The sequence below is a fragment of the Clarias gariepinus genome, chromosome 25 (assembly GCF_024256425.1).
Source record: "Clarias gariepinus isolate MV-2021 ecotype Netherlands chromosome 25, CGAR_prim_01v2, whole genome shotgun sequence".
Classification (NCBI taxonomy): Eukaryota; Metazoa; Chordata; class Actinopteri; order Siluriformes; family Clariidae; genus Clarias; species Clarias gariepinus.
In genome coordinates, this window is record NC_071124.1 from 16,043,865 (window position 1) to 16,068,418 (window position 24,554).

General features: G+C 37.9%; 1 protein-coding gene across 1 annotated transcript in view; it reads left to right on the forward strand.

The window, feature by feature from the left end:
* Positions 1-24,554, forward strand: part of sema6ba (sema domain, transmembrane domain (TM), and cytoplasmic domain, (semaphorin) 6Ba) — a 178,718-nt gene that overhangs the window by 110,913 nt on the left and 43,251 nt on the right. Inside the window, exons 6-10 of the mRNA XM_053487257.1 lie at positions 9,283-9,381; positions 12,038-12,128; positions 12,307-12,426; positions 16,182-16,270; positions 16,447-16,664. Coding sequence (XP_053343232.1) covers positions 9,283-9,381; positions 12,038-12,128; positions 12,307-12,426; positions 16,182-16,270; positions 16,447-16,664 — 617 coding nt within the window. The remainder of the gene's footprint in view (positions 1-9,282; positions 9,382-12,037; positions 12,129-12,306; positions 12,427-16,181; positions 16,271-16,446; positions 16,665-24,554) is intronic.

A 24,554-nucleotide genomic window follows, 5' to 3' on the forward strand; every position in this document is an offset into this window, starting at 1 on the left:
ACTGGGGATTTCAAAACCATAAAATAACACATGACATTAGGTAATTACGTAACAACAACAAAAACAACAGTTAGTTGTTATTTTAAGACACAGAGGTCAGCCTTTCTGTAATAGTTCTTGCAAGAACAGTATTGTCAAGTGCATTTGCAAAATCCATCAAGCACCATAATGAAACTGGCTCTCATGAAGACCATCCCAGGAGGGCGAGACCAAAACCTACCTCTGCCGCAGACAAGAAGTTAATTTAGAGTTATCAGCCTGAAAAATGACCAATTAACAGCACCTCAGATTAGAGGCGTTATGAAGCATAAGTAGCAGACATCTCACCATTAACTGTTCCAAGGAGATTAATGCATTTTTGGGCACCTTCAGCATTCCTTTACAATATAGAAAGAAATAAAAATCGGGAACGATCATGGAGTTAGAAAGTGACCCCAAACTTTTGAATGGTAGTGCATTGATGGCATCTGTTATCAGTATAAAAGACACCTGTCCACACCCTTAAACAGTCACACTCCAAACTCCCCTATGGCCAGGACCAAAGAGCTGTCAACCAGAAACAAAATTGTAGACCTGCACCAGGGTGGGAAGACTGAACCTGCAATAGGTAAGCAGCTTGGTGTGAAGAAATCAACTGTGGGAGCAATTATTAAGGAAATGAAAAACATTCAAGACCACTGATAATCTCCCTCGATCTGGGGCTCCACGCAAGATCTCACCCCATGCGGTCAAAAAGATCACAAGAACTGTGAACAAAAATCCCAGAACCACACGGGGGAACCTAGTGAATGACCTGCAGAGAGCTGGGACCAAAGTAACAAAGGCTACCATCAGGAACACACTGCGCCGCCAGGGACTCAAATCCTGCAGTGCCAGACGTGTCCCCCCGCTTAAGCCAGTACATGTCCAGGCCCGTCTGAAGTTTGCTAGAGAGCATTTGGATGATCCAGAAGAGGACTGGGAGAATGTAATATGGTCAGATGAAACCAAAATAGAACTGTTTGGAGGAGAAAGAATGCTGAGTAGCATCCACAAAATACCATACCTACTGTGAAGCATGGGGGTGGAGGCATCATGCTTTGGGGCTGTTTTTCTGCAAAGGGACCAGGACGACTGATCCGTGTAAAGGAAAGAATGAATGGGGCCATGTATCAAGAGATTTTGAGTATCTGGGTCTTTCAGCATGACAATGATCCCAAACACATCGCTCGGGCAACGAAGGAGTGGCTTCGTAAGAAGGATTTCAAGGTCTTAGAGTGGTTTCCAAAGTCGTCTCCTGTGACAGCCCTGACATTTTCATTTCGGACCCTCATACATTCCTTCATGTGTGCACACTTATAATAAATCCTAACAAAATGCAGGCTTTCTTTTTTTTTTCTTTCTAAACCTTCCAGAGACAATCCTGAGGCTTACGCCTGACTGTAAAAAATCAGTCGTGAGTGGTGATGTGTAATTGCATCAGGATGCTTGTGAATGTCCGCTGGGCTCTCTTTGATCTTTGCCAGACAAATCACTCCTTCCCCTGAAGTTCAGAGGCTAATTGCAGTAGACTGGCCTTTCCTCAATCCAGGAAGTGGAGCTAGCGTGGTTTTGTTCAGGTGCATTTTAGGGGGATTGATGGGGCTGATTTCATTGAGGATTGATGTCCAGTCAGGCCGTAGATTATTTTTCCACAAGAGCTAGCTTACAAATGAGACCTGTCTGTAACGCATACTGATATTCCTTCTTGTTACAACTCACAGGGACTCACACACACAGACACACACACACACACACACACACACACACACACACGCACATGCACACACACACACACATGCACACACACACACACACACACACCTGCATGCAGCTACACTCATTACACTAAGCTTTTTTGTACCTTCCTGCCAAATTCTCTCTCCTTCGTGTTCTTTTTTATCTTTTTTATCCATCTATAACTGTCTCTAATTCTTTCTGGATCTCTCCTTCTCTGTGGAACTTATAATTCTAATCCTTTTTTTCTGGCCTATTTATCATGAGAGTGACAGAGCAAAAGGCATACAGAGAAACAAAGAAACACACTGAGAGACTTCTGCTACCATGCATTTTTCCCCACTGTGTTGACATTGTAATCAAATGTGAAGTTTCACATCCCACACTGCCACACTAACCTTGTGATCATTGGGGGTCGATATTGATGATAAGAAAATGAAACAGCAAGTTTGTGGTGTATTTACGGTATATCAGAGAAAATCCAAAATCCTGTTTAAGCTAATAAGTGCGATTACGGTCAATGTCCATTAGAGGTGGTGCGTGCAAGAGACAGACAAGAGATTCCCATCAGCTACACACAAATACAGGATGTAATCTAACATAGGGAACGGGTTTATTTAAAGGGATTTTAAAATAGACAAAGCAGCACATCTGTTTGTCCGACATTGATATTGATTTACACATGCTGTCATCACACAAGAGGTACTCGGCTGTTGTAGGTGCAAAGTCATTACAAAATAAAGTGGCCCAAAGTGTGTTTTTTGTGAGCTTTGGATATTTGTGAAACATACTGTAGCAGACATTAGTGATGTAAAGTGGATGGGCTAAGGTAATGATTACTTGTATGGTCATTCTGTCCTTTTTTCTTCACCATAAAACATCATGCTCTACTGTACATCTGAAAATCCAGTTTGGTCCAAGCAGCAATGATCAGATCATCTTTTTCAGATGCCACATTATTTAAACATTATTTAAAAGACAGTCATCAGTGGAATCAGTTAATATTAAAAAGTTTCCAAATAGTTTTTTTCCTTTTTAAAAAAATAATAATAATCTGGAAAGGAGTGACATACTAGCAAAAATTCTGATTTTTTCATTCAAGCAGTATTTAACAGCTTGGGCTGGGATTTGGCAGATGGTATATGGTCAGACCAAGCTAAATCTTTCAGCAGGGCCATATTTTTGTTTCCAAACATTTGAACCATGGCTGTTTTGGAGGCTAAATGCACTTAAACCACATTTAAAGTACACACCTCCTGAATTTCTGAAATATAATTTACTGACTAACCTCTGACTAACATTTATCCACTTCTAACCAGCATTACCCACCTCTGACTAGTGTTTACCCACCTCTGACTAGCGGTTGCCGATTTCTGACTAGTGTTCACCCACCTCTGACTAGTGTTCACCCACCTCTGACTAGTGTTCACCCACCTCTGACTAGTGTTTACCCACCTCTGACTAGCGGTTGCCGATTTCTGACTAGTGTTCACCCACCTCTGACTAGTGTTCACCCACCTCTGACTAGTGTTTACCCACCTCTGACTAGCGGTTGCCGATCTCTGACTAGTGTTCACACACCTCTGACTAGTGTTCACCCACCTCTGACTAGTGTTTACCCACCTCTGACTAGTGTTTACCCACCTCTGACTAGCGTTTGCTCACCTCTGACTACCGTTTGCCCACCTCTGACTAGTGTTCACCCACCTCTGACTAGTGTTCACCCACCTCTGACTAGTGTTTACCCACCTCTGACTAGTGTTTACCCACCTCTGACTAGCGTTTGCTCACCTCTGACTACCGTTTGCCCACCTCTGACTAGTGTTCACCCACCTCTGACTAGTGTTCACCCACCTCTGATAAGTGTTTACCCACCTCTGCCTAGTGTTTTTCCACCTCTGACTAGTGTTTACCCACCTCTGACTAACATTTATCCACTTCTAACTGGGATTTACCCACCTCTGATTAGTGTTTACCCACCTCTGACGAGTGTTTACCCACCTTTAACCAGCATTTACCCACCTCTGACTAGCGTTTGCCCACCCATGATTAGCGTTTGCCCACCTCTGACTAGTGTTTACCCACCTTTGACTAACATTTATCCACTTCTAACTGGGATTTACCCACCTCTGACTAGTGTTTACCCACCTCTGACTAGTGTTTACCCACCTCTGATTAACATTTATTTACTTCTAACCAGCATTTACCCACCTCTGATAAGTGTTTACCCACCTTTGACTAGCGGTTGCCGATCTCTGACTAGTGTTCACCCACCTCTGACTAGTGTTTACCCACCTATGACTAGGGTTTGCTACTTTGACTAGCGTTTACCCACCTATGACTAGTATTTTTACTCTGACTAGTGTTTCGACTGGTGTTGGCAGCTGTTTCTCTGAGGACTTGACTGTTCGATAGTTCAGGACTGGAACTTCATACAAGTCTACCTGAGTTTATAATAACTACCTGGACTCCATATTAACATCAATTAAAATCAACTGTTTTGCTGAACTGCCAGCCATCTAACACACTGTATAAATGCAGATCAATTCCTGCTTTCTGTTTCACCCAAATGAGGATGGGTTTCCTGTTGAGTCTGGTTCCTCTCAAGGTTTCTTCCTATTACCATCTCAGGGAGTTTTCCCTTGCCACTGTCGCCCTCAGCTTGCTCACCAGGGACAAACTGACCATGTTGATTAATACACATTCAAATTCCATACAAACCTAAATAATTCTTTTGATTGTGTAAAGCTGCTTTGGGACAATGGCAATTGTTAAAAGCGCTATACAAATAAAATTGAATTGAACTGAACTAGCGTTTACCCACCTATGACTAGGGTTTCTACTCTGACTAGCATTTACCCATCTCAGGCTAGTGTTTACCCACCACTGACTAGTGTTAGCCAACCTCTGACTCCAGCCCTGATTAGTAGTAACGCAGCTTTAAAATTTTCTAAAGATATTTCAAGAACAGCCTGTCAACAGCTCAATTGGTTATTCATATTGTTTTGCCAGATTAAACCATAGTGTATTCTATACTGCGCTGCTCAATCTACATTTACTTTAACCCATAGACTGTCTGCTGTGACCACTCACATTATCTTTTGTGTTAATTTTTACCATACTTTACAAAAGAAAAAAAAACCAACAACAATAACAACATAATTTTATGTTGTGAATTATTTAATTATTATATGGCTAGCCGGATAATGATATGATTTACAGTTTTTATAATATTTAACTTTTTTTTGGTCAAATTCATAATGTATTGTTCAGTTCTTTAAATGGTGGTAGATCTTAAAAAAAGCTCCTTTTTTATACATATTTTTTATAAACGTCTTTTATTGTTTTATATTCTTAATAGTGATATAATGAACTTCACCTATGTTTATTAAATTTATGCTGCTGTTTAACTATGAATTTCAGCTTCAATTCATGTTTCCTTTACAAGAATTCTTTCTTTTTTTAGCCAGTATCTTGGTATGTATAAGGTCTGCCTTACCTTATATACTTTAGTCAACTCTTTTTCAGCAGCCCTGACTTTTAGCAGTTTGACCACCAAACTAGATAAATCTATTTTGACAGTTTGGGGTAAGAGAAGCTGTTAGAAAATATATTGGCATAGTCACAAGGGTGTTAAAAAGCACAATGCTGAAATTGTTTTGGATATGTCACTGTAAATTTTGGACGATTTTCCAAAATGCTATATATCCTTGCAGTCGTGCCCATGTACAGCACCTCTGCAGTTTAGTGTCAATAATATTGTTGGCTGAGCTTTATAAAAAAAAAAGGAAAAAAAAATTATACTCTGTTAAAATTCGAACAAAGAAAAAAGTGTTGAGTTTTGCAAAATGTTTTTAATTACAAAGTTTTTCGAAGATCATCAGGAACATTAAAACGCCTTAGTTTGCAGACAGGGATATACCGTATAAGTTCGATCAGACATCAGCTAACCGCATAGACGTCTGTGCTCCCATAATATTAGAATGGAATTCAGAAATCCTGATTGGCGAACGTGTAGCAGACCTAACCAGACATACCAAATGCAACTGCTTCCATCACAAAATGCTTTTATTCCATGTCTCTTGTTCACAAAATCAATCACGTGTCTCCTGAGTGTTGTAGCATTATCTCTCGGCTTAATTTTCTTTTATAAATGTTAAGTTCTTAAGTACTGAAGTGCATTGTGGCTCCCAAATGCATCAAAACCAGTTCTAGTGCTATTAAAGATCAAAGGTTCCGAAAGAAAAGTTTATATGGAGGTGTGCATGTATTATTTCTAGCCCTAGCTCAATGTTTCACGACAGCTACTGTACATTATATTAGACTTTATAGGTACTGCCCCATAACCTCACCAAAAAGAACAAAATAATGCTGCTATTTTGTTTAATAGATAACATTAGTTAAGGCCATATTTAGCTCTTAAGTTCTTTTCAATGCACAAATATATAATATGCTCACAATCAGACATCACGTTTACAAATGATTCAAATCTGCACCCACTTTAGAAATCCTAAATTAACCAGACTGCTTATTTAACTAGATTTACAACACATAACCTGCATTAACGGTTCCTTCCGTTGTTCACTGTGTGTAGTGCAGTCGGTGAATCCTACTGTAGCAATGGCATCTGCATCTGATCTGGCAGAATGCTGACTTTACCCACTTACATGGTAAAACTAATTTCAATTTCTGTTTATGGCACACACACACACACACACACACACGCACACACAGGAAACTGTCTTTCCTGATGTCTGTGCTCTCTCTCAGTAATTACACTGGCAATTAAATTCTTTTTGCCTATTTTACCCTAGTGGACACATTCTCATAAAGGGGATTGAAACTCAATATTCTAGCTTGAGATGCAAACAAACTCATGTGCTCCTCTATCTTTCTGTGTCTGCTTATTCTGGTTCTTCGGCCCCGTGTCGAATTGGCTGGTATACACACATTTTTCACTGCAAGCTCCTTCTTCAGCAGAATACAAATGGAGCCCTGCACATAGACATATCTTAATAAGACGCACAAACCCACAGACACACAAAGCCGCCTAGCAGCGCAAACCGTACCTCTATTATTGTCTGACTGAGGGGCCGAAAGTTAACCCGTCCTCTTTGATTGGCTCATAATCCCTTTGTCAACAAAGCAGACTAGCATACAGACCTCAATAAAAGCTTTGAAGGTATTGCAGACTGGACCAGTCTATAAACGGTGACCAATTATTCATATTATAGAAAGGACATGTGTGGGTGGAAAATGAAACATTTGCACATAGTGTGTTGGGAAGAACAGAAAGTAAAATTAATGACAGAAGATGCATGTGTGTATCGACCACTACTCTCTTCCCTGTGGTTTTCATTCTGCAAGATCATGGGAGAGAAAGAGAGTGCAAGTGAGGGAGAGAGAGCGAGAGGGAGAGAGAGAGAGAGCACAGAAGCTGTGCGAGTGGGATTTGACCCACTGCCAGACAGCACAGGTGGTGCTTTGTCAATGATGTGTCAGGAGGGACAAAGCAAATGAGAAAGAAGAAGAAAGGAAGAACGCAGGGAATTAGACAGAATCATACTCTCCAGAGTAAAAGCGAGAGAGAAGTCAGAGAGATAAAATAGCATAGAAGCATAGTATATATAGAGCAATGCATGTGGCGGTAAATTACTGTATGTAGTTACGAGAGGACCTCATGGACTGAGTGTTGTTTGTGGGTTAAAAGGATGTAATGATGGTGATTTCAATCGAAATGGGAAATCTGTGTTTTGATTTCAACAAGCTTCCTGGGTTGGGGCTTATCCAAACCACCAGTGACATTATCTGTTGACATACTGTAGAGCCTATGGTTGAGTCCTTTATGTAATTACAGCACATTGATTTCCTGCTGATTTATAAAACCAAATCAAAAGCCTACAACCTACAAGAGGAATGGGTTCATTGTTCCTTGTTTGTTTCTTTCAATTTATTGCTTGTAGAATATGAAAGCATAACTGCACTGATTGACAGTTTTTGTGCAAGCTCATTGGTTGATTTGAGCCATAGTCATGGTTGTACTATGTAGGTAATTAGAGCGCTGTCCTACCTGTATTTACTTTAGGAGTTGGTGGAAAATGCTTACTTAGAGGATATGAAAACACATTGCCCACAGTAAAACATGGTGGTTAGTTGTGGCATTTACCTCAGCTGCCAATCCAGATTTCAACGATCGAAATGGACCTTGTTAAACAGCAATCCAGTTTTAAATCCACTTATTCAGTCTTGGCATGTCCACCATATACAGTAAGTCCAACAATAACACTCACTCATTTATCGTATATACTGTAGTATACCGCTTTATCCTGTATTCAGTGACCTGGAGCTTATCCCAGGAGACTTAGAGCACAAGGCAGGGAACACCCTGGACAGGGTTCAAATCCATCATAGGGCACACACACACACTACGGGCAACTTGGGAATGCGAATTAGCCTAACTTTCAGATCTGGAAACTGGAGTACCCCACCGAGGAGAACATGCAAACTTCATGCACACAGAGACGGGAATCGAACCTTGTTGGGAATCGAACCTGGGCCGGGGATCGAACCTGGGCCAATTATTATTATTATTTTTTTTATGTTGTTTTTTTTTAGTTCATATTTTCTATTTGCAAGTTCTACGAATTTATTGTGCTGCTGTCTTTATTGCTTTGGTACATATGGTACATTTGGTACTTTTTTTGACATATTCTTAAAGATTTAATCTGCTTTAACAGTGATTTTGCTGAATATGAAATAATGTGGTAAGTCTTATGAATAGGGGCTTTCTGTACACAGGAAGGAGAAATATCCGTTCAGTCAAACAGACACATGCCAGGCATATGTAACACCAACCCAGCACTCAGAACTTCACCTAATCGCCCCAGAACATCTGCCCTCAGTGTCAGCCCTGCTGAGCTCAGCTACACCATGAGGCCAAGTCAAAGTCAATGGACAAAGAGAAGTGTGGACCCCAGCATGGAGCTGCACAGTGGGGCTTATATGCAGTGTTTTTTATAAATACACATAACTTTTCAAAGGATTTTACAGGTGCCTTTCAATGAACCAAAACATTCCTAACCCTTCAGTGTACAAGCTGGTTTCTTTAGTAAGCTCTGGCTTGCTTTAATGGAAGCGCTATTACAACACAATGTTTTAATAAAAGGTTAAACTTTTAATTAATTCCATTAACATCAAAAGCAGACATACATCATAAATGTTCTTGAATATTGTCCAGGAACGGTTCAAAACGTAGGGAAAATCATTTATTATTAAGTATGAATGACTGATGAGTGATTGATCATGAGTCCTGTGGTGGAGCTGCACAGTGAGGCCTACTTCATAGCCTATTCGCGCATTAAGCAAACAACTGGAGGTGCTGCTTAGAAAAATTGCCTTGTTTATATATCTGTCTACATGTGGTCTCATCCATCAAATCCAAATTTGCTTTTCTCATGAATTCCTCTTTGTTTGTTCTCCCCTTTTTCGTTTTTTTTCTTTTCTCTTTGTTGGTCCCTGTCTCTCCAGGAGGAGTGCCGCAACTATATGAAGGTACTGCTGAATCAACATGGCGGCCTTTTTGTGTGCGGGACCAACGCCTTCAACCCGCTGTGCGCCAATTACACTGTGAGTGGCCCCATAGTGCCTCAGGAACAGCTGACTACCTTCCATCCAGGCATCGCACTGAGCAAATATGGGGCTGCGTTGAGAATTTAATGGCCATTGTTAGTCCAACATTAAGTCAAGGGTTCTTAAAGTTGCGGCATAATAATAATATTCACAGACACAATTATGACTACAATTATTTCATAGCAGCAATCCAACTATTCAAATATCAAACAGTATAGATGTTTACTTATTTATTAAAGTTATCAGAGCTTTTTATTTCTGAGCCCAAATCAGTACCGATGAGTTACGATGGTTGGTAGGTTCAAAACATTTAACATATGGTTTAAAATAAATAGACCTTTTCTGGTATTTTTAAAATAGCAGTTAGATTACATATAATTTTTTATGAGTAAGTTTACAATATAAGTGAATCTTGTAGATTTCATACACATGAATGTGAAAGAAATCATGCAAATGTTTAGAAAATGACACATTCTGAAGAATTCTATTTCTCTTACGATTCGCCAACACTAGTCGCATACTAATGAGATTAAAGAGTGACATCATAGGTTTTATTCATTTATTTTTTTAAAGTTTTAAAAAATTCTACCTCAGATGAACAACAACATATAAATCTTTTTACCATGCCATTAGATATTTAACATAAATTAAATAAAAAAAACAAACACATGCGGGCAATACTAAGTACCCCCTTATGCTATTACAAGATTTAAGAGAGTAAGTTGCAGCCAGGTGCTGCTAATCATAAGCTCTTGATTAATTGATCATCAGCAGGTTTATAGACCTCTTTATTTATCAGTTTGCTGGTCTGGAGCATTAAGCATGCAAAACATTTTTGTTAAAGCAATGTCAAGTGGGAAAAATATAAGCAATAGTTTTAGAGAAGCAATTGTTGCTTTACATAAATCTGGACAGGGATATAAAACTATTTCCATATAAGTTCTGGAAGTTCAGCGTCCTAAAGTGAGAAAGATTTACAAGTCGAAAGTATTCAAGAAAGTTCCCAGTTCCCAGGAGTGGACATCTCAGGATCTTTACCCCAAGGTCAGACCCTGACAATGTACATTCATCTTAGAACCTACAGGCCTCACTAAGCATGTTAAATATTAAAGTCCATAACAGAAAAGTAGAAAAAGACTGAACAAGTTTAGTTTGTTTGAAAGGGGTGTGGAGAGAAAGCCTCTTCTGTTTAAAAAAAAGGGGAAGGAAGCATGACTGAGGTACCCGAAACTGCATCTGAATGAAGCACAGGCCTTCTTGACCAATGTTCCATGGACAGAGGAGACCAAAGAGGAGTTGTTTGGCCTTAATGCTCAGTGCAAGCACAGCATTTCAGCAGCAACACCTCATACCTACAGTACAGTCAAGCACAGTGGTGGAGGGATGATGATTTGGACTTGTGCTCGGGCAAAGGTCAGCCCATCCGTCCGACAGCTAAGAAATTGGGTCATGCAACAGGATAATGATCCGAAGTACACCAGTACATTTACATAATAATGGCTAAAAAAATGAATAATAAAGGTTTTGGTCAAAGTTCAAATCTAAGAAATTCTGTGGCAGGACCTCAGTACAGAGCTGTGCATAAGTGATTGCCCAAAAACCTCAATTAACTGAAGCAATGTTGTAAAGAAGAATGGACCAAAATGCTGTGAATGACTGATAGTCATACAGGAAGGAATTACTTTGATTTATTTTGCCTAAAGCTAGATCTAAGTTAATACATCACTTACAGTACCCCCTTTTTTCAAGACACATTTTTTTTGGCTTTATTTAAAATAAATAAATAAATAAAAATAATGGTGAAAAAAGTTATGTTGATCTTCATCTAAGGTTGTATTTACCTAATACTTAGAACCTGCTATGATCAGATGATTTATATTATGTTTTTACACAAAAACACATTTAACACAATTTTAGAAGAGAATTCTAAAAGATTTTTAATTTTAAAAGAGAATTTTACCCATTTCGAACACTTTAGTCACAGTATTTCTATGTCATGGAGATTTGTATCAGACATTTTGAAACGTGGCTTATATTATTACTAATGTTTTCTTCACTTCATGTCAAAAAAGGGACATACCGAAAAAAAAGTCTCTTTGAGCATATCAAATCTTTTGACCTGTGCTATAGAAAGCTGCTTATATTTCCTTAACCAAAGCATTTCAGCTTATCCGCAAGTGTGTTTTTTGGTGTGAGAGTGTGTGACTGCATAAGGGAGTGAGAGTGGTAGTAATATTTTAAGGCCATACTTATACCAAGAGACTTCTGTTATTTCTGTTATTTTGTGTTCCATTTAAAAAAAAAAAGATAAAATTTACTCCTCTTGAAAGGTTTCCAAGCATATGTATTGGTAGGCTGGGAAAAAAATAAAAACAAACTACTGAATGTATTGTGTTTTGGTCATCCAGTCAGTAGATGAGTTGTCAGTATGAGGTATGATGTCTGATATTTAAGGTTATTTATAGACCTCTTTCTGCACCTTCTCAATTCCCAATTTCCCACCACCTGGAGATAGGGTAGCTGCTCTGGGAAATGGGGTGTGACGTGTATGTGGTTTGCTGCAACCGTCAACAAGTGAGTGTTATTTATGGCTCCTGGTTTGTGCATGTGTCTGTGTGTGTGCGTGTGTGTGCATATGCATTCATGTGTGCAGAGAGACACTCTGGAAATGGTAGGAGAGACTATCAGTGGAATGGCCAGGTGTCCGTATGATCCCAAACATGCCAACGTGGCCCTGTTTGCAGGTTTGTACACAAAGTTTAAACTGTGTTAAATGGCACTGTGGAAATAAATCTGAGAAGGATATTTATAAAATTTAGTCAATTTAGTCTTGTGTTTCATGCTAATGTGAAAAACACTATCCTGCTCTTTCAACCCTTTGCTCTGCCAACTGTTCTCTTGGGTTTTTAACTTTTGTCCCAGAGGGTAACCTCTTCACGGGTACAGTGACGGATTTCCTCGCTATCGACGCCGTCATCTACCGAAGTTTGGGAGATAGCCCTGCTCTCCGCACTATCAAACATGACTCCAAGTGGTTTCGAGGTACATCATAATCATCTGATTGCTGTATTGATTAATTGAACTGATCTGAATGCTTAAGTTACTTTAAACACCACATATCATTTATGTCAATATATATTGACATTAATTACAATAATAATTATTATTTTATTAATCCCTAAAGGTAAATTGTAATTTTCTCATATCCCAGTTAGAAAGCTGGGTCTGCAAGATACAGCACCCCTGGAGAATAAGGGTTAAGGGACTTACTTAAGGGCTTAACAACTTGGCAGTGCTGAGGCTCAAACACGCAACCTTCAGTCTTAACCGTATGCGCCAACACTGCCCTAATTACTTCTTGATTTCAGATTAAACTGATAAAAGAAATATAATGAGATGTTTTTTGCTAATTCTAAGTGATTAGAAAATGTACAATTGCACAGTAACAGATAGTAGAGAAAGTAACAGTACATTTACATTAAAGCATTTAGCAGACCCCCCTATCCAGAGCGACCTACTTTTTTTTTTTATCTTGTTACACATCTGAGGGTTAAGGGCCTTGCTCAAGGGCCCAACTGGGACAACTTGGTGGTTGTGAGATTTAAAACTGGGACCTTCTGACCCGTAGTCCAATGCCTTAACCACTAGCTACCCCCACACCTACTGTATACCAACGCAAGAGAGGATGTGTGATTGGGAACATAACCACCTTTTTATGTTACTTCCTTATTGTTAATTATTTAAAGCATATCAGTTAAATAATAATTATAATACTTAATTTATTAATGAATAATATGGAAATTTTATACTAATAATAGGTAATAAGTTAGTTTCTGTTATCACTTACATTATAGCTCGTGCACATAGTCATTCTTCATCAGCCTCTCTTTTTTCCATTATATAGTTAGAATATTAAAATCTATTTTAGCAAGAATTCCTTATAAGAATATTGAAGATTTCCCTCTGGCAAAAAAAACAATAACTTTACAAAGTGCTGAAATAACAGATTCTTTTCATAAATCTTCTTGTAGAAAGTTTCATCATATTAAAACCTGGTTAAGTAATGTCACATGAGAGGGAGTGCTGTTGTACTGAATGTTGCTTTTATGTAGCAGTTCTACGGACACCATTTATTACAACAGATTTTAATTAGTTGCTTCATTTTACCAGTTATTTCGCTCTTTCATAACTGGCAAAACAAACTAACTGTATCGACGGGCTATTAGCATAATTACCAGGGTGAACATAGTTTAAATTCTAATTGGTACTATGCAGCTCAAAGTTTGAGGAGAATAAACCATGAAGGTAGTGGACAGTCCTGTAAATCTCGTCTGTTTCTCTTAATATTTCCACTTATTCTGCTTTAGAATGTCAGCTAACTTACGGGGTTTCAAGGTTCAATCCCAAATAGCTTAAAATGGAAAGCTAGAGCTCTAGGGTGTGCAATCCCTTGGATAATGGTACCACGCACCAAATAGTGCGCTTGATCAGGGGTTAGAAAGGGATTTCGGATTCATCCTTATGTTAGATGCTAGTTAGCTATGTAGCTCAGGTTAGCTGTGACCAGAACAGCACCGATGGTTTAGAGGCAATTCGGAATGTTTGGAACAAGACAAAGTGACATAGTGCTATCAGATGTGTTTTCTTGCTTCTGTGATTGGATTTGAATATGAGTTTTGGCAAGCAGTTGCTCTGTACAGACCTGCTTTTACCCACATTGCAACCAACAGTTAGTGTGACAGTCGTTAGAACACCTGTGATGTGGAGTGATAGATATAATTAAACGTCCGAGTGCTGTTATGCTCTATATCAGCACTCGTGGATCGCCTCTCATCCAGTCAGATTCCTCGGTCAGAACTAACTGTTGTATAATAAACCATAAATTGGATTTGTGATTATGTTTAGATAAGACGAAGGTAAAAATAGAACTTGCTTTACGCTCTGCAGTATTGCTTTAAGACTGGAAGGTAAAGACTCAGAAGACCTACTGAGTAAGTTTATAGTGGAAAAAAGTTTCGAGGTCTCTTTGGAGCATGCAAAGCCACGAGATTTATTCAAGAAAAGCAGCAAGAGTGTGGACAAAAGATCAGCTAGAGAAGACAGAATGATAGAGGTTAAGTCCTCACAGCTGCCTCAGCTTCGCTGTTTTTTTATACTAAATTTATAAGCTTTAGGCTTCATCTGTGTTTGGCTCTGATTTCTGCTGTCTTTCTCATTTCTCTTTCTTCCTCCTTGCGAGAGCCATGCTGCTGTGCTCCCAGCTAGGAGAGAACGCTAGCAGAATGTTCAGTAGCATATCTGGCATACCGGACTATTAAAAGTTTAGGTTGTGAAGTTACCAAAAGAATTTTCTGAAAACTTTTATAAATTGTCACAACAGGCCTTGTTTATTCGTCTGGATACAATTGGATTCATTTTTTAATCATTCCTACGTGCTTTAGCACACAAAATTTCCTATTTACAAAAATAAAAACTATTCTTGCTTGTATTGTAGGAAAAATAACTAATGTTAACCTTGACTTCAACTTATTTAAATAGGTTCAATTCAAACATGAGATTTTTTTTTTTTTTTTTTTTTGTGCAGAATACCAGAACATGGTTATAAGGTTAAAAAGCTTCCTTTATTTCTCTATAGAATCTCCTGCTACACTAATGCACTTATCCAAGCGTTTCACTAGTGCTTATATAACATCAAGGTGAAAAGATTTTTTGACATGATGAGTCTGCCTGCTTAATGACTGAAACGCTGGCCTCCCAGGAACTCCTTTCCTGGCCCAAACTGTGGAAATGTCTTGGAATGAGGTCAGGACTGTACGAACGATGTTGCAATAACTCCCTGTTCCTGTAATGTGCAAGTGGTGTTAGCGAATAATTGTGTGTATACTGTAGTTTACAAAGACAGATGCGTCTCTTCCGTAAGTATGTGACAAGTTACTGTATATGTTTATTTGGAAGGATCAGACCTTCAACTCGCCGAATGTTCATGGTAATAAACGCTGTGGGCTCTGAGCCACCTCGGCCAGGATCGTCATTCACGGACGTATGGCCTTCTTTTAAACTTTTGCACCATTCGAATGTTTTAATGCAGATACAGTCCCAAGTCCCTGTTTGACTTGAACATCTTTTATGGCATGGATTACTTGATTTATTTATTTTTTTTTTATGAAAAATGTCAAGTTTTAAATGGCTTATTTTTATGACTCTTAATAACATTTAGCACATGCCCTTGGGAGAAACTTGTAGAACTGCTTTGGAGTTCTCACTTGTGAAACCCAGTTGTTATATTTGATTGGCAGTAATTAAAGGAATATGAATTACATAAATAAAGAACGGGCTGGTCTGTCTGCACATAGACTTAAGCTGTAAACAAATGGCCTAATTGATGGAAGATGGATATGTAATTATAGACAAACAGATATTATAATCATGATTTAATATAATTTTATCAAAACAGCCTTCACCAGAAAATCGAGATTTAGGATTAAAAAAAATAATTAATAAAACTGAAGAAGTTTAACAATAATATTATAATATTTTGACAGTGAGTCAAGTGAAAAAAATCTCAGATTATAACATTTTAACATTCAGTTAGTCACAGTCTGAGTAACAGTAGATTTGGTCATTGTTGTTCTAATAATAATAACTGACAATACTTACCAGAAAACAAATTGTTACACTAAGAAAATAAAATAATTATGTCAAATCAATCCTCCCTGATATGAATGTAATTTTTTTTTAGATAAAATGCTGTCATTCATTCTATTCTTTTTCTCTCTTTGTGTATATTTTTGTCATAGAGCCCTACTTTGTGAGCGCAGTAGAGTGGGGTCCTCACATTTACTTCTTCTTCAGAGAGATGGCGATGGAGTTTAATTATTTAGAGAAGGTGAGCATTAGTAACTTGCTGAGATTATACTTTATATCTTTGAGTTTTGCGCATATTATCAATGTGCATATTAAAAATGTTTATTTATTACAGTGTTCCTGTGTGTTACTGTGTATGTGCTCATATAGTACGCATGCATGAATGCATGTCTATCTGCGTGTATTTGTGTGTTTCAGGTGATGGTATCCCGTGTGGCTCGTGTGTGTAAAGGTGATCTGGGGGGCTCTCAGCGTGTGTTAGAGAAGCAGTGGACGTCATTTCTGAAAGCGAGACTGAACTGCTCTATTCCAGGAGACTCTCACTTCTACTTTAACCTGCTGCAGTCCACAAGTCCAATCATACGCATGCACGGCAGGGACATTATCTTAGGGGTTTTCTCCACTCCTGCTAACAGGTAACCACACCAAACGCGTATGCATAAAAAAGGGCTTTTTAATATCCACTGTGCATGTACGTCATCGTCCACATGTATGCGTGTTTTTTTTATTAGCCTTTTATATTATTTTTTTTATGGTATACTGTTAAATGCATTTTAATTATCAATGTATTATTGAAAAATAGATTTAGATTTCTTGTCATGTTTGTTCAGTTCAGTTGTAGTGATTGTGGTTTAGTAGCTAGTTAAATTTTTCTAATGCCTACTAAAATTTCATACATTAAACATTTCTATAAAAAAAAAAAAACCCTGCTAAAATATTAACTGAAAATGACTAATAAACCAAAAAAAAAAAAAAGTTAACTATAAGTTTTACAAAAAGTTTAGTTCTACTTAAACACCTGGTAAAATATTTATATCTATGTAGAAAAATAATTGCTAAAATCTATACATATAATAAAATTTGTTGGTGTGTCTGAACATTGAAAATATTTGTAAAAAAATATATAATAATTTGGGGTGGACGTAAGATGAATAATAGAACACATCAGGATGTTTTTGGAATGTTTGCCTGTCTATTTGTTTGTGCACACATCACATACAGTAAAAACTACTAAATGAATTTTAACGGGGTTTCCAAAGGTTTATTTGGCTGATCTTTAGGTAACATATAGTAGATTCGTAACATATGGTAGTTTCGTAGAAAACGCTCTTATATCATAAAAATAGACCTTGAAAAAATCATTAGTTTATCTCAAAATTCAACAGATGGCCCTGTACATTTTTTAATAGGCGCATATAAGTGTGCAATTGAAATCAACTTAATAAATGTGATCTTACACCTTCATTCCACACACGGTAACATGAAAAAGTTTAGTTCGTTCCAAAGTTCAACCAATGGCATTGTACATTTTTAAAATGTGTTTGAGTGTACAGTTTAAATCCATGTAAACCAAGTCACGGGCACATCTAGTATTAACTTAAAATAACTATTAAAACATCAACTAAAATACTACTTAAATACCTATTGAACTAAATAGCTAATTTGTATAACAGGAATCATTTTAAATTATTTTGATTGTACATGATACATTTCTTTAGTCTACACTATAATAAATATGTGCACATACAGAGACACATTAGCACATAATCCAAAAAGGATGTAAATAAGATTCATGTTGCAACTACATCGACTACAGTACCCAAAATGTTTTCTAAAATCCCACTTACTGTTATAAGTGTTTTGTAAATAACTATAAACACATACTACCAAAACTACATAATAAATGCTCCTTATTGTTTATGCAGTGTATTTACAAAGTATGAAGGGCGTTCAAGTCAAACCAGGTCTTGTGATGAAATTTCTCATGAATGAAGGAATGAATCTTGAAAATGGACGGGTGCTTTGTCGTCAACTTTCAGAAGAGACACTTTAAAGGAGTTCCTGGGAGGCCGGCGTTTCATACGTGAAGCATGGCTCTGTTGTACTGAGAAAGTTTTTTACCTTAATGGTATTTAAACATTAGTGAAACACTAGGATAAGTGCATTAGTGTAGCAGGGTATTATACAGAGAAATAAAAGTAGTTTTTACTTCGTTAGTTTATAACTGTTATGCTATTCTGTAAAATAAAAAGTTTGATTTATTTTTTTATCTTAGTGGGAATAATTTTGCTTAAACATTTATACTTAGAAATATCAAAACTTTTTAAAAATTATTTGCTGCAAATGCCAGTGATAAAATGCTTTAAGAACTGAGACATTATTATTAGCATTAACTCTGTCATAACACTTATTTGTTATACTTACTCCCATATGAAATGAGAGAACAGTAGTTCAGCATATGACTCGGGCAGACAAAACCTCCACCTCGTATTCCACATACGCTTTTCATTTCATACTGACATGAAGTAATTGGTGTATCTTACAAAGACCCAAAATGGTCGACTGACACTTCAACCCACCAAAAGCGATCTGCACTACACCAGATTATAATGTCTCCTTGGAAACTAAGAATAATGGCCTATTCTTGCATGATGCACCAGACACCCTCTCCGAGAGAGAAATGTATTAAAATCAGCATGAAATAAAAAGAGCTGCTCTTACACAAAGTGGTTCTATGGTGGTAAAGGTGTAATGTATTGTTTCTTATAACACTAAAGCAGATGAATGTTGAACACACCGTGCTGCTGCAAGGGAATAGCTGTGATGTCTCTGTATAGCAGTTAAGTGATGAGACAGAGAGGAAGATGAGGGACTGTCAGTGTTCACCAGATATGAAATGTCAGCTGTAGTCAGGCTTATAAAACAGATGAGTCATGCAGGTGGTTTGATTCTGATGCATGAAAATCAGTCAAGTACATAAAATTGAAATTACAGGTTTCAATTTTTTCTGGTTTTTGCCTTCTTTCGATTTTATGGTTCTTCATCCTCCTCCTCCAGATTTCTTTTTTTTTTCTAGTCTTTTTTTCTTACCTAACTTTTGTCTTCTCCTTTGTTTGTTACTTTTTCCTCGCATGTTCTCATTTTCTTCTTTTCTTTATTTTTCTCCTTTTTCCCCATGCTGTCCTTTTTGTTTTCGTTATATTTTTCTTCTTGTTTTTGTTTTTTCTTTTTATTCTTCATATTGTGTCATTGGTTTTCCCTTCTTTTTCACTTTATCCTTCTTTTCTCTTTATCTTTTCTTTATCTGCTGCTAGTTACGTCACATATAGCGATAATCATTTAAAAGGTTATTGAGTGCACTTTTACTTAATCAGAGCCAGATCGACAGTAAGGAAACACATCACAAAGTGCAAAGGAAAGAGATATTTGGATGCTAAAGAGAGAGAGCCATGTGACTCCGAAGCAGAGCCAGTGCACGCCCCAACTGAAGATGAGGTTTCATCAGATTGGCAGGAAAGACATACAATACATGCTTTTTATCATCTGTGGACAGCTTATATTTTGGATATGTTGAGGTTTAGTCAGTGGCCAGCAGACAGAAACTAAATCAGACATTTCTGGATAAAATGGGCAAAAATCATTGAAAGGCTTCTTGCTTCACTCTGCCAGGGGGGTCAACAAGTTTTTGGCTTAACCATAAAGGCTGTAGGATGAGATGTGCTGCTACAAAAATCACATTTATATTCTTGGGACGTTTTCTGGCAGGGATCAGCAGTGGGAATGTCTTTTATAACCGACAGTTGTGTTCATGTGGCCGTTATGTTATTGTCAGCGATATTATTATACGGTTTTCTTAATAAGGTTATTATTAACTTCTGTTCTCTGTCTTGGAACATGTCAGAATATAGCGGAAAATTTCTTTCTAAATATTTAATATCTCCAAGATACTCAAAAGATCAGGTTTTGAAGCACAGTGTTCATTAGAAGGCATTTCGCTATGGGCAAATGTCAGTTTGAACAGCAGGCAGCACAGTTTCTCCTCAGCTGTTCAGCCTATGCAGCCTGTAGCTCCTGCGGAGTGAAAGACACTTTGATGAGAGCAGTATTTTGATGCTGTGGTGTTGGCACAGAGACGCCATGGTGTTGGCATGTTGATGACACAGCACTGGCACAGCAATGACATGATGTTGGCCATGCCAGTCTTTTCCCACTGTGCTAGGCACTAACGCAGCCCAAAGCCAGGAGGTCATTTATGTAGATGATGGTGGGTGAAAAGGACAGAAGGCCAGGCAGAAACAAAAAAGAAACATACACTAATGAGCTATATGTTTAAAGGTGTACTATATACTGTACAGTAGAGTAGGGGTACTTATTTAACCACAAAGTGGGAAAATTGTGCGCAGCTTTTAAAGAACTGTTACATGCTGTAGAGTCGCATGTTCTTACTTGCTCATTTTACATGCAGGATTTTTAGATTTCATTAGAAATCGTTATTGCTACTGGGACTTAATGTGGTTGTTTACTCATCAATAACTGATAAAAAAAAATGTTTAACTCCTAAACTGTGAAATGCTTGTTCTCAATCCAGTGGTTATATTGTTCCTGAAAAAAAAATCAGTGTTCAAAATCTGTTTTTTTGTTAGAAAACCAACCCGAGTGCAAATAACCTCATTGCAATCTTCATGATTCAAAAGATGATGACCAGAAAAGTGTGCAAAGCATATCAGACAGTCTGTTGCAAATGGGCACAGCATCTGAGGCTGAGGCCACTTCTTTACTAACTTCCTGTACTTAAAAAAAAAAAAGCTGATTAGATTTGCTAATACTGTTTTCTAACCACATTGCATGAAAACTGCATTGCCTTCATATGTTTTTGGCGCAGCTGAAGACTGAGATGGATGCACGTGCAGGGTTGAGTTTATTACAACAGGCACAGCTCCAAATTGTGAGGCAAAATCACAAACAGGAACAGGCAAAAAGGTTGGCAGCCCAAAACGAACAATGTTGGCAAATCTAAAGCCGAAAAACCTAGTAAAGGGACAATATCAAAAACTAGAAAAGTTAGACACCATATGCAAGTCAAGTAAACATACAATAAGCATTGCTTGGCAATTAGGGTTTGTGAAAGTTCACGTTTATATAGGGTGTGGATTCGATCGAGAACAGGTGCACATGAACAGTTAACATGCTGGTGAAGTGTTGGACTGGGTATTGTTGAACATGACGGCCAAGTTTGTAGTCTGTGGTGTGTTCTGGGAAGAGTTATAAGTGGTTTCTAGTGCTGACATGACAGACCACCCCTCGGGAGCCCACTCCAAGAGCTGAACTCAACTTGGGTGAGGATCTAGTACTAGATGCTTATCATGGAACTTTTGAACCAGGTTAAATCAGTGGGATTTTTTCTCAATTTGTTTGGTTGTCAAAGCCACCCATTCCATTCTTCCACTAAACCCACTGAACACATAGATGTTAAGTTAGAATTCCTGAGAAATAGGGGTGGCTGGTAACCAAGGGTGTCAATTGCGAGAATTGGGAAAAAAGTGCTTAACCTTTAGTATCTGACATGCTTGTTAGCCTCTTCCACTTGTTTTTACTTGTTTATTACCCTGTGGATGATATTCAGGCAAAAGAATCCCTGTGACTCAAAGTTTTTCTCATGAAGCCCATTTAGACCCTGAAGGTATGTACTGTACTTTGATCACTCGCTATGTCTTCAAGAATTCCAAAATAATATAACAAATGATTAAAAATGAGCAATGACACAGTTTTAAGCAAGATGACCAGCTTAGCAGAAGGATATGTAGGGATTTGAAGAGTCTTTTAACTGTAGTTTAAGTTTTTGTTTCAGGGAGGTCTGTGATGAAGCCTTGGTGATTTGGGACCATGATTCATGTGGTGTGGTGTGGTGTGGTCTGTGTTGTCAGTGGGCAGGGTACTGTGGGACAGAAAGTCTGCTTTGATATTCTCAAAGACTGCGTTAGAAATGTTAGAATTTTTCTGCATTGCAATTTGATCTGAATTTTAAAAAATCCTTAGAGTATTTACAATATTTAAAATTTTTGCCATTGCAATTTATTGTGGTTGTATATTTCAAGTAAAAATGTAATTCAAGAATTTAAAATTCAATGCAAAAATATTCAAGTTACTAAATTGCAGTTAAAAATATTTTCAAGTGGTAAAAATACAATCTTCATTATTTTTCAATCTTACAAATTCAGGTCGACAAAATTCAGGTTTTCACATCCAGGATATCACAGGAAGAGCAGCGGAGAGCCGATTGTGCTTCCTGCTCCCTGTGCAGTCTACTTCTCAGAAACTACTTACCGATTGGAACGCAGCCCCCTTAACTAACAGGCCGGGTTGCCAGTTGCACATTAAAGGGTGTAATGTGTTAAAATTGCCCCTTTACTGCTATTTTCAAAGAAAGCCAGCGCTCTTTCATTCACACGCGAGAGCGATGGGTTTCCCGCCCCTGAGCTCGGTAATGTACAGTCCGTGGAAAAATTCTGTACAGCAGCAGAAACAAATTTAGGAAGCAGTCAAACAGCATGGGTTTAGCGAGTGACACCAGAGTAACTGCAGAAGTCTGACTCTGGGCAAAGGGACAATTTAAGACAAAGAATAAAGACAGACAGACAGATAAAATTTGAATAAAATTTGAATTTGATACTTTATTGATCCCGAAAGAAAATTCCAGATATCCAACAGCAATAGAGACAGTAACAGTAGGACAGGTTGTAGATTGCACACTGTATATCTTACAGTTAGTATACAGTCAGTATACACAGGGTAATGTGAGAACTGACCAGAGTTACTTGTGCAATGATGGACAAAAACTAGATATATAAAAAGGATACGAATATAAATTATAATAAAAAAGAGAAATGGGGTTAATTGCAGTGCAGCCATTGACAAAGTCGCAGTGCGACAAGTATGGGACACAGGTATGGGAGAAACCCAGCGGTCTCGCGTGTGAATGAAAGCGCGCTGGCTTTGCTTTGAATATAGTGTCTACGGCAGACGGGTAATTTTAACACATTACACCCTTTATTGAGCAACTGGCAACCCAGCCTGTTAGTTAAGAGGGCTGCGTTCCGATCGGTAAGTAGTTTTTGAGAAGTAGACTGCACAGGGAGCAGGAAGCACACTTCAAAGCACACTGCGGCACGGACAACAGCAATCGGCTCTCTGCTGCTCTTCCTATGATATCCCGGATGTGAAGACCTGAATTTTAGCGACTGGAAATTTATTACCTGAAGTTTTACAACCTGACTTTTGTCGACCTGAATTTGTAAGATTGAAAAATGATGAAGATTCTAATTTTACCACTTTAAAATATTTTTGAACTGCAATTTAGTAACTTGAATATTTTTGCATTGAATTTTAAATGCTTGGATTACATTTTCACTTGAAATATACAACCACAATAAATTGCAATGGCAAAAATTTTAAATATTGTAAATGCTCTAAGGATTTTTTCAATTCAGATCAAATTGCAATGCAGAAAAATTCATTTTAAAACATTTTTATTGCAACACGTTTTTTTCAGTTCATGTAATTTAACCTGCTATTTTGCTTTGAGGAATTTTGGCACTAATATACTTCCATAGAAAACATGAAGTTAATGCTGATAATGGACAGCCCTCACAAGGTTTGGTGAGAATTCATGTTTTTTTTTTTCTGTTTTCAAGTACTTGAGGATTTTGTGGTCAGTGAAGGTCATGAATGCATAGGCTGCTTTCTCTAACCAGTTGCACAGTTGTTTTAGGGTGAGCTTCACTGCCAACTCTTTATTTTAATTGTCATAATCCTGTTCAGCTAGTAAAAGATTCTTCCATTATATACCTTCTAGTGAAGCTATATAATGGAATTAACAATGGCACTTATGATCTGGAACTTCAGTAGAAATGATCAAACTGTGGGAATCTTTGAAGCTCTTTGGTTATTTTGGGAGGTACCGTTCTCTCTGCTTCAAAAATTAGATGGTGGAAACGTGAAATTCACACTTCTCTTATTTTTATATTTACCTATATTGAACAACTTTTGCTTAATGTGGTGAACATAGACCTCTAGAGAGGGGAAGTAGATCAAGTTGTTGTCAGTGTAGGCAGCATTTTTTTCAGCATTTGTTCAAGGAAGTTGTTTAGGGTTAAGGACAGGATAATGATATTTAACTGTAATTTGGTTGAGCGCTCAATAATTAATCCCACTTCTTCCTTCTCCACTAAAAAGGTTATAACAGAAGCAGAGTAGGTGGAACTTCAGATGTAGCCTTGTTCAAGCACCTCCTGGATAAAATCCTCCAAGACTTTCTGTTGGCTATAGAGATGGGGTGGATGTGATTATGTGGTGGCAGAGTGCCTGGTAGAAACACTATGGCACAGTTCTGTGAGGAGGTAGGCCACTAGGTTTTACTTTGCCAAAGCCATGTTGTGAGTCATGGTACACTTGGGAATGTTTACTGAGGACTAGGCTTCAGGGCTGTCTACTGTGGTTGATGCAGCGAGATGACCATTTCATGTTTT